Source organism: Amia ocellicauda, chromosome 20, assembly GCF_036373705.1.
Source record: "Amia ocellicauda isolate fAmiCal2 chromosome 20, fAmiCal2.hap1, whole genome shotgun sequence".
In the NCBI taxonomy this organism is placed as follows: Eukaryota; Metazoa; Chordata; class Actinopteri; order Amiiformes; family Amiidae; genus Amia; species Amia ocellicauda.
In genome coordinates, this window is record NC_089869.1 from 13,836,305 (window position 1) to 13,848,352 (window position 12,048).

A 12,048-nucleotide genomic window follows, 5' to 3' on the forward strand; every position below is an offset into this window, starting at 1 on the left:
GAATGTAAGTGGTCAGTAAGTTTGTGGTAAACAATTGGACAGGTAAACAATTAGAGCCATTACTCATTGTTATGTAGCCAGTACAGAATAAAGGAAATAAGTATTCATATAAATATGTACTGGCAGTTTGTTTCAAAATTGTGCATTCTTTGAAAGGGATCAACTTCTGTATAACTTTATGGGTGTGCTTGTTTTAAACAGAAAAGTGTAAACAGTTATTGAATTCATAACAGATTAGTAAATCTAAATATGGCCTTGACTGACCAGAGGGGTGTTCATCACCGTAAGAGACATTGTATGCTTTTCTTCCACAAGCTTAATAGAAAAATAAAAAAATAAAAAGCTCAAGGTTTGTTTTCCTGAAACCATCTTCCTTTGAATTGGTATGGATATTTCTACTTTTATTATGCTGTATTACATCATGACTTTGTAAAGCTATTATAAGATATAATCTAATTATTTCAACCAGAAGCTGCTGATTTTATCTGAACTGTACAGTATGTGATATGAAAAAAAACAGAGGTGAATCCCTTTGGTCTGCTACAGAGTAGGTATTCAGGGGACTGTGGGAAGCAAATTATTTCAGATAATGATTTCCAGAAGTGATGAAATGTGTAAATCGATCCCTTGGTTTTGACAGGGTTACCCACAGTGGAGAATATTTTTGAAGTGGTGCCAGAAATATTTATACTCCTTCCCTAAGTAAGATGTGCACCTTGGCATTCAGAGTAACTTTGCTTTAAAGCAGATTAAACCTTTGGATTTTAGCCATCTCGTGCAGAATCATTGCGTGATTTTTATCAAATAAATCACAAAACATTTGTCTATTTTATATTTTTTAGAAGAGGGCTTCCAATTCAAGAAATCTTCCAAACATTCTTGCAAACACTACATTCAAGTGATTTTATTATAGATTCATTTTATGAAAGAGGTCATATGGAAGCAAGTTAATAGGGCCTGTTCTTTTAACTGTAATTGTAAGGTTTCAGAGGATGACAAGGACCACAATGCAGGAGCTCCAATGGACCATAACACCAATTACACACCACTGATGGAACACAAAAGGATGAAGCCAGGGATCGCATCTCCTTTTCGTTCAGCTCACAGAGAGAATGCCAATACAATTTTCTTCCTGTTCATTTGCGAAAAATACAAAGTTTTGATGTGTATAATATCAAAAACTGAAGTCTGATTTTGATTTTCACGTCCCTTATAATTCAAACTCTAATACACTTGTACTTAGAGGAAAAACTTATTTGAAAACAGAGATGGAAACCGCCTCCCCACACACACTGCATACCTAGCGAGTGTTTACTTTTGACATTTTGCTGGTGGTGGGTTATGATTGCCGCAGATGGAGAGACCCTTAGTGATAGTACTAGCTTTAAAAGGTGATGCTGCGGACCTGTACAATACTGATCAATACAGTAGGAACACACCACACGGTAATGAAGCCGTGCATACAGCTAGGCATGTTTAAATAAGGACATTCTCCTCCAGATCTAGGAAAGCTAAGAAGGATCATCCAGGTGCTCTATTGTGCTTGGACAGACGTGGTGACCTGAACTGCATGATTAAAAGAGAAAAAAGACCATGAAGGGGAAATTACACCTGCTGTGGATCTCCTGCATATGTGAAACGGCATGTCTTTTGATACGGCTACGTGGGGGTTTGAATGAACCATGGCTCCCATAGTCTGGGATCCGAGATGATGAAGGCAGAGACTCCAGGGGAAGCCCACTTTACACAGTGATTTCCTGCAGAAAACAAACCAGCTGCTAATGTACATTCATGTCTTTATGGTAAACAATATATCACAGGGCAGAAATACATAGCACTAGTAAGTCAGAATATTCTGCTTAAGGTTACACATCCATCATGGAGTGGGAAATTGCTCTGTAGCATTAAAATGTCACTATTATCAGTCCTTCTGTAAGTAATTAGACAGTACATGAAGACTAAAAGGCAGGTTGCATATTAATACTCCTTTAGCGTCACCTTTGCACTAACATTCTGCATGCATGCCTTAAAGAGATGCCAACACCTATTAGAGGGCTTCACAGCCTCAACATTAGAGCCCCCCAGTAATTCACTGCTCACACATAATACACATACTGTATGTTTGCCAGCACCACTTCATATAAGGTTCCACTTCATATAAGGTTCCACACCAAAGACTGATCCTCAAATTGGAAGCTGTAGACATTCAGGGTAATGTAAGTAGATGGATTATGAACTGGTTGATGTATAGGAATTATAGTGTCGATATAGTGTCGATTAGAGGAGTTGCTTCTAACTGGAGTGAGGTTGTTAGTGGAGTTCCAAAGGGATCAGTCTAGTAACAGTACTAGTACTTTGCTTTTTCTAATCTATATTAATGATCTGGACTCTGGGATAGTTAGCAAACTTGTCAAATTTGCCGATGATACTAAAATAGGTGGCTCAGCAGATACAATCTCGGCAGCACAGGCTATTCAAAGGGACTTAGATAACATTCATTTGTGGGCCGACACCTGGCAGATGAAATTCAATGTGGACAAGTGAAAGGTATTACATGCAGGTAACAAAAACGTCCACTATAATTACACTATGGGAGGAATAGAACTAGATGAAGTATCGCATGAGAAAGACCTAGGAGTCTATGTGGACCCCTCACTTTCTCCATCCAAACAATGTGGGGAAGCAATTAAAAAGGCAAACAGAATGCTAGGGTATATTGTCAAAAGTGTAGAATTTAAAACAAGGGCAGTAATGTTCAGACTGTACAATGCACTAGTTAGAGTTCATCTGGATACTTTGTACAGTTCTGGGCTCCACAAGAAAGATATCACTGCTCTGAAGGCAGTTCAGAGGAGAGCAATCAGACTTATTCCAGGTCTGAAGGGAAAGTCCTAATGAGAGACTCAGGGAACTGAACCTTTTCACCCTGGAACAGAGGAGACTACGTGGGGACTTGATCCAAGTCTTCAAAATCATGAAGGGCATCGACCACATCAAACCAGAGGAGCTTTTCCAGATCAGCAGGGACACACGCACCCGGGGACACAAATGGAAATTGGGCTACAAGGCATTCAAAACGGAAAACAGGAGACGCTTCTTCACACAGAGAGTCGTCACAATCTGGAACAAACTCCCCAGCGATGTGGTAGATGCTGAAAACATTGGAACATTTAAAAATAGACTGGATAGGATCGTAGGATCACTTAGTTATTAATGGACAGCAAACAAGCATGATGGGTCGAATGGCCTCCTCTTGTTTGTAAACTTTCTTATGTTTCTTATATAGGCTGTGTAGAACTGCAGGCCAAATTAAGCCACTGTTGCTGCCTCTTCAATTTCCTCCAGTTTTTAATTCAAATTACCATACCATTGCAGCAGAGACTCCTCAGGTAAAAACAAGTCCACAGTTCTGGTATATTGGATAGTGAAGTTGTTCAGGTTCCCTTTACAGCTGTGGCATTTTACAGTGTACAGAGGTGTCTTTCCCCAGTAAGAGAACTGTACATCTGTATGCTTTAATACAATAAATATACAGCACAGTTATTATCAATAAATATATAGCTAATTGATGTGTGTGTGGGGGGTGGAGTGTTCATGCTTACTGTGCCACGTGAACAGTACATCAAGTTTTGAAACCAATAACAAGAGCAGTGCAATATCCAATACATCTATGCATTCTATGCCATATCTCACATACAATAAATCTACTAGTTTTATTGCAGCAATTTACTGGATTTCTAACAAGGGAGCTACATATACATCCTGCTTTTTAAAAATCCCTGTCACGCACAAATGAAATCCTATCTTTGTTGCTATAGCTCAAGCAGGATGGTAAAGCATCATAAAGGAAGTGCAGGGAAAGGTGGCCAACCTGTAAGAGGAGAAATATCTACAGCACAGACAAACAACTTCAAGGGTATTTGAAAATCACCCAGCACCTAACCCCACAGGCCTTTTAGGAACAAAAGGTATCCATCGAATTCAAGATCAATCAACAAGCGGTAGGACAAAGATAAAAGGCAATTTCTAGTACATATCACACAAATTAATAAGCCATTTCAAAGACTATGAATAATATTTATCTTTCTTCATAGACCAAAGCAAAGTCCTAGAGGCTATCAGATAAACACACAACAGGTACACCATTGTAATCGTTAGCACAAAATATGTGGCTTAAGTTTTAATCTAACAAGAATTTACTCTATTCACACATTTACACCTCTGTGTAGACCCCACCGCACACAGGCTATGATGCATTAACACTGCTTAGGTAGAAGAGCCAAATTCCAAATACATTCAAATTTGTGCAGTCATAAATATATAAACCAAGTCAAAGGACCAGGACAAATACATATAAAAATCCCACCTAAATGTATACATTATAAACATGCAAGTAAAGAATATATTAATCCATATATCAGGGCAATTCTGACATTAGGACTCCAATACACCCAGAGTACCACTGCACCTACAGGAGCCTTATCTTCCACTGGTTACCTAAGGGAATAGTCTCTGAACATCTAACTACATGCTAAAAAATACATCAATAAATAAATATGAAGAGATAAGTACCACAGAGACAGAGGCCTGGAACTTGCATGGTGTGTTTCATTGTCCAGATCACTTACAAGAGAGCTGGCTGTTATTTATATAACCAGCTTAGGTGCAGGCTTTTTGGGACAGTCAGGAAAAACCTGCAGCAGATTTGGAGAGCTGGCCTGAGCTGCTGACGGGTCTACGTTCGTTACATTTAACAGATATTGTTTGTTTATGTTCCAAGTCATGAGTTAAGAACATGCAAGAACATAACTGGGTTTGTAGAGATGTTCTCTTTGCCCTTGTGACACAGAGAATGCATTCATGAGTAACATAAGCAAATAAGAGTTTGTCACAGAAGATGAAAGTCTCCTGATTTAATAACTACACAGTTTTAAAATGCCACCAGCTTTCCACATCAAATATATATGTAAAATATATGCTATTTGCTTAGAAAAAGAACAAGCTCTTAAAGAGCCCAAGACACTAAGGAAATGATCACTTGCAAGGGTAGTGTTCTCCTTAGACTAAAATAAGACACATGATGTCTTGGCAGCAGGAAAAGATGCTTTCACAAGCTATGAGGAGTAAACTATGGCTGTGAGAAAGAAAGAACTTAACAATATTCATCCAATGGTTTATAAGATAACTTAATTATTCCAAGTTCTGTCATAAAAATGTTAATATAGATAATTGTTGCAGTTATGTAATCAGTGGCTCTGGGCTAATTTATACTGCAATCTTTATGCAACATTTTTCAGAGCAGAAAGTATGAACTAATCATTAATGGCCTTCAAAAATAGCATGTTCTAATTTTACAACCCAATTTTTTTATTTATTTTTTTAAAACAAGAAAAAACAAAACTAAGCTATAAAATTAATGTCTAGGAGGAAAAAATAAGGTTTCTGCTTTGTTCACATCCATCTCTCGCATTTAAACCCTCATCACCTCTTTGGCTTGTTCCCATGAGGGGTTCCCACTACCTTGCCTTCATGGCCAAGCTGCCATCTCTCAGCCACGTTTGTTTGAGGCTATGAATGTCTGTAAGAAAATCCAGTAAATCAATAAAACAACTCAGTACAGCACTCCAGGTCTGTCTGGATCAATTAAACTCATTTTTCCCAAAACACAAAACTGGTTTAGGTTTCTTATTCTGGCCTTGATGCATAAAACCAGAAGTATGGGGATATGTTTATTTAGGGAAACAAACGTGAATTATTGGGGGCATTTTCTATTAAATAACCGTCTTATAAATTCTGATATGTACTTCTAATCTGTAAAAACAAATCACCTTGTTTATGCTTTCAAAACTGTTCAACATGTACCTGCACAATTATACTATAGTCCACGCAGTGTCTCATTATTTCACCGGTCAAAGTACCTGACAATCTGAAATGCCTGTAGGCAAGGACATAAAGTTATACATACATCAATAACCCATACCCTCGCCACTCAACACAGAAAAAGTATAATACTGCAGCTGGTTCCAAAAAAGTTCCATAGATAACAAGCAGGTAATTGGTTATGGCAAAGTTTTAATTGGAAAAGAACAAACAAAAAAATAGATCAGCATTAATTAATTCATCAAAACCTAAGCAAACAAATAACAAAGAACTAAAATGTCATTAGTAAATATTAACTTTTCTTAATATCCTCAGGCGGACTATATTGATCGGGAGGCCTTTGTCTTTTGTGTAGCACAGCTCTGAAGAGTTTTCTGTGACATCAGTGCGCTGTGCTGTTTAGGGCCGTGCTTTCATCCTTTCAGACAGTTTCACTTAAAAATAAAAGTTACAGGGGGTGACGGTGGGGGGGGGGTGATTTCTTCTGAATCAGTGCATTTGTTAACAAACACTGAAATACCTTTAAAGGAGTATCATGGAGAGGATATTTGTATTACTGAGAAAATGGGAGAAACCTTGGTGGAAAGAGGCAGGAGCTTAATCTCACCCAGTCCATACAAAACAGTTAAAATTGTGAAGAAACAGCCTTTAACAATGACTGCGCCTTTAAGTATTTAAATATAGTTTTACCTGAAATAAAGCCCCTCCCAGACACCTGGGGGCGGGTAGGACAGCTTGGCAAACAAAACTTGAACTCTGAACTATACATTAAAATCATATAACCAGGGAAGAGTCATTTAAAGATGCTCTGATTTATTGTATAGCTATACATTTTCTTTTATTCATTAATTATAAGAACTCTTACAAATAAACCTACTATTTTTAACACACGGACCAACAAACGGCAGTCCACTATCTCAGGTGGGGATCTAGTTCAGTTTGCGTTCGCGCAGCGCAGATTTCCGCAGATCTGCGCGGCTCCACCAATGGGAAGCCTGGGATTTGGCACATCTGCGCAGTAAAGCGGAAATCTGCGCTAAAAATAACCACACCTTATACATATTTACTACATCTTATAATAATTTCCTTTGTCTGCTTGCATTACTGCAGTTAATTGTATAGTGAGGCTATGAGACATTACCTCGGGCGGTGCCATGCCCCGGTGACGAAACGTATTGTAATAACACCTATCCCATCCTGGAATAACACTAGTGGAGTTGTGTATTTAAATGTGGTCACTTCGGTTTATTTTGTAACGAAACTGCTTGGTTTTGTTTGAGTAAAATCACAGGAGCGGACTCCCGCAGCCGGCCCGGTTCCTCGGGTGTGCTTGTTTACGCTGCGGGACACGCCCTGGCCGGCAGCGGGGCGGACAGTCAGGAAGCGCGCAAAGCCCCGCACTGGGGTCACCAAGCTGTCAGACACACAACTCACCCAGAAGACCGTCGAGTACACGATGAGGGTGAACTTCAGGAAGATGTAGGAGCACCGCTCGCAGTACCGCACATCGCCGGCCATGTCTCCTCCTCGGCGGGGTTTGTATATTCCAGCGGTTTTTCCGTGTCCGTCCACGCTCAGACTCTCGCTGACACTTCCTGCTCCTCCGCCCACACCTGCGCCTCGGTGAGCGGCCTCATGCTCTCCGCGGAGTCCGGCGGCGCTGCGGGATGATTGACGGAGGAGCCTCCCAATTAGACACGTCGCTGGGCAGGGCTGTCCCGGGACTCTGCCTGCACGGGGGGATCCTGACACCCCCTGCCAGATCTGCGGCTTATCAAATGTCTATAGTCGAAGCACAACATCATACATGAATAAATGAAAGCTGTGTGAATGTTAAATGTTTATCTTGGCTTTCAGGGTAAAGAGATGGCATGTTTGTTTGTTTGTTTGTTTGTTTTTCTAACAAAGTAGCCTTTACAGGATTTCTTCACTGTATAAGAAAACAAGTTATTTAAGTTTAATGCAGTTTAGCTTAGGTCCAGGTGCTTTATTTTAAGATCATACTGTTTATTAAAACGTGTTGTTATTACGTATGTATAAATAAATATAATCAAGAAGAAAGCCTTATTCGTGCACAAAAAATACATGTTATAATAGCAATTGAAGTAACAGGTAGCAGAAACAGGTGTGACAGCTTTAATTTATTTAATCCATGTAGTGAAACGCGTTGCAGTATATGGATTGATTAAATAGATACCTTTGAAATGGGATACCTAGTGTACCTTTCAATATATATGTGCTGAAAAAGAAAACTTGCCCTTTGCCATATATATATATATATATATATATATATATATATATATATATCATTATATAACATTTCCATGGTCTTTGTGATATTTCTGTCATGTTTAACAATGGAAGGACATGTCCTTTATATATAAAGAATACAAATAACTTAACATTTAACCTCCAGTATTTTCTCTGTGGACGTTCAGTGTGTGTGCTCACAATCATAAGCTGATAATGAAAAAGTACACTTCATATTTAATCTAAATAGACTGTCAAACTAACAAATGTATATTTCTGTGGACCCATTTCAATTAATGAACATGTCTCAGTAGGTTATGGTTCAATTGCATTCATCTTTTACTTTTTCCAAACCCTTAACATAATATGAATTATTATCCTGCCTTCTGACCTCTGTCATTATCTTAAACATCTTATGGTCCCCCTGATAATCCATACATCACAAGCTCTTGATTTAGACCCTTTCCACTTTGTTGACTAAAGCTATGTGGCCCAAAGGCTGTTCTGCAGATATGATTTATTTTAGTTTTTGTTTTTAAGACTGTGGGACTCAAAATGGTAAGGCATAATATATTTTGTGGAGGCTCCTAATGTCAAAAACATTTTTCTGTATATATGTTTATGAGAAGTGAAAAATCTTGCTTCATACACACTAAAAGAACAACAACAAAACAGGTCGACTGTTGGATGCTGTCAATATTTCACAGGTTCTAACGTAATAATAAAATAAAGTAAAGATTTAATGAAAATAGAATAGCAGAGTTCAGCCATTATCAGCAATGGTGCTGTGAAAATGAATTACATATTGTATTTGTAGGCATTGATGTGTACATGCCTTCAATGAGAATTCTACTAATTTTCAGTCTGACTGGCTTTCAAAAAGGATCAAAAATATTAAATACGTTTTGTACTTCTACAGTACAGTGCCTTGCTGCAAACTGAAATTACATTTCAAATACTCACTGAGTGGCAACTGAGGTGGAGCAAAATCTTATCTGGAATGTTCCTGTGTCATTTTATATCAGGATCTTAGAAAGTGGAAACCAATACGATATATATCCTTTTACAAAGATGCAAGAACTACAAGCATGTACCATTTCAAAAAGTTGCTAATTGACTTCGACTTTTGATAAAGTGCACAGTTTGCATCTTTGTAACTTACTGATTAACACTACCCCATACCTACATTAATGGAGAGATGACAGTAACTTATAGCTAGAGCAAAAGTATAGGGGAAGTTATCCAAGTATTGCTGTTGTTTTAATTTTGATTCTGTTGAAATATATTAAATACATCCATAAATATGTAATAATGATCTCATACTACTCAACTGAATCTATCCCTATTTCTAGATTATATACATATTACAGTTATAAATGAGAAACAGTTTGCAGCATGTGATAATAGTTCATTAAAATATTTCAACATCTCCGCCTAACATCCAGAACTGAGCTTTAGAATGTCAAAACATACCCAAGAACATTGACATTTAAATTAAATTGGTATGGAGTTTCATGGAAACGTGGCCAAACAGGAATGTACAAGTATTGAGGAAATGGAATTGATGGTCCATGCATAATCAATTTGCTAATGACAACATTACAACTTAGTCCCTGCTAATTACGCTGTAGCTAATGACAAATAAATGCATTAGCACAAACATTAATAAAACCCATCCTTCGCGAAAGCACTCTCATTGTGTGTGGTGTAACATTCAAAGCCTGATTAAAAAGCAAAGAAATCTAGGGGGAAAAAAAGGATTTTCCCTAGACATTCTCTCATTATCATTGATGTGAACTAAAAAAAAATGCAGAGACTGAAAACTATAGAAAAGGCACAATATCTGAGCCTTTAATTATGTTTATATATATATATATATATATATATATATATATATATATATATATATATATATACACATATATATTGCCACTTTTAGTAGTTTATGAATATATTATGTGAAATTCCGATAACCTACGAATCTTTAGGGGTTTTAAGAACTGATGTACTAGTCATTGCCTTATGATTTGTTCCATCTCACCTCTATGCTACTTAATTGGTCTAATTGCATGATGAGGTGGGTGAATTAAGGTTTCTTCTGGCTCCAGAACATTTTCTGGGTATTGTCAACCGCATACATTTTGCTACCAGCTGTACAAGTAAAATGCAAGTATCTTAAATTATCTTAACCCTAAATAAGAAAATAATTTGAGTTTGACACCCCAGTACTAGAGAGAGATTCCAGTTAGGATTTAAGATTGCTGTAGATTTAGAGTCCAATCCAAGCACACAGAAAATAAGTGAGGCAGGTATTTGCATAGCCAGGTGTTGCTGGTGAATTTGTTTAGTGAAGGGTGACTTATTACCCAGGTCCATGTTTGCTTTAAAATAGGTAGAGATGCCAGATTACCTGTTGCACCTGCAGTTCTGTCTCAGGTAGGTTTCACTGTTTAGCTGCTCTTGGGAATGTGTGTGTTTCGTTCTTCGGAGACCTTCCCCACAGTCAGCCTCACTCATTTGCCTCTGAAGTGCATTAAAACCAGACACTTTCCTTGGCCGTGAATGACAATATAGCCATTCACAACTTTCAGTACCTCTGAACCTATGCTTCTTTGATGCATTTTTCAGTGTTACCTCTGTTCATATTATAGATTAACTGAAGTAAGGGATTCAGAATATTTTCAAACCACTACTATATATTTTATGCAGGGCTTCATTTGCCTGTACTAATTTTCAGAAAATGTCATCATAATTTAATGTTTTTATCTTCAGAGCTCTTGTGAATCTCTGAACTCCCTGCTTTCAGTACTCTCTGTGACATGTGGCTAGTCTCTTCTGGTGCATTACTTAACCAAGCATAGACGTCCACAGTGCTTTTATATGAACAATCTCTGATGTTTGTACAGTCCTTGCTTCTGATAACTGTGACACTGCCGGGAACATTTGTTAAATTGCAATTACTCCAACTTAAAATATATGATCTCTCTACATCAATTTACAAAAAAAGCCAATTTAATGCTTGGATATATTTTCATTATTGCAGAACAAACGTTCACAATTAAATGGCCTATTATTTCAAGTATATCTCAGTTGCTCAATGCCTTTGTGTCTTGCCTTGATTCTCTTCTTTGATTTCTCTGAAGCCCCATGGCACTCTTTGTAAGGTGGACATCAAAGATTAAAATAATATGTAATATATTCTCTCAGCTTCTTTAATTGTATAATTAAATGCTGAAAAAGCAAACTCTTTCCACTTTCCACTTTCTCGGTCAGTTTCTGTCTGATCTTTTTTTTAAATCTACACAGACATCCAGTTTGGGGGCCTTCTTAACTAAACATTTTTAATCTGTCTCAGTGATCAAGTATGTGACAATTTGATTACCAGTGCAAAGATTTGTCATGGCTCCCTAAACCAATATCATGTAGAATGTGGAAGGCAAATACAAATGTTGCAAAACTCAGTAAAATGGCTTTAACTCTTTGCAGAGATAATGTACAGAATTAAGGATCAGATATTCATTTAATTTTTTTAAACACAATATCTGTTTAAGATACAAGCAACAGTGTTAACTATTTTGCTAAGCTAAATTAATTTGCCCCCCAGCCAATACCCTGTTGCACAATATGCATTTTTAAGTACTACTCTAACATAGTTAAAGTTGATGATTTATTGAGGCAACACTGAAGCAAACAGTGAAGGAAAATGTGAAGTGTATAGACTATTCAGAACTGCGCAGCTACGTGTCAAAAAACAATTCAAAATTAACTTTAAATAAATGTAGGTGCTGCATGCAGGCAAGGGGCAATAAATCAACTTCAAATAAATGGCGTGAGCTAACACCAAAGTTTCTGTGCCCTTCACGAATAAAGGGATAGTATGTTTAATTTACCTCATGAAACTGAGGGATATTTTTTCCA

At 37.5% G+C, this 12,048-nt stretch overlaps 1 protein-coding gene across 2 annotated transcripts in view; it reads right to left on the minus strand.

Annotated features, from left to right (window-relative positions):
* tspan15 (tetraspanin 15) overlaps positions 1-7,536 on the minus strand; it is a 54,609-nt gene extending 47,073 nt beyond the window's left edge. The window contains exon 1 of one of the 2 annotated variants that reach the window (XM_066693176.1): positions 7,315-7,536. In XM_066693176.1, coding sequence (XP_066549273.1) covers positions 7,315-7,398 — 84 coding nt within the window. In that variant the 5' untranslated portion in view covers positions 7,399-7,536. The remainder of the gene's footprint in view (positions 1-7,314) is intronic. The other variant, XM_066693175.1, reaches the window with a different exon arrangement.
* Between the last annotated feature and the right edge of the window lie 4,512 nt (positions 7,537-12,048).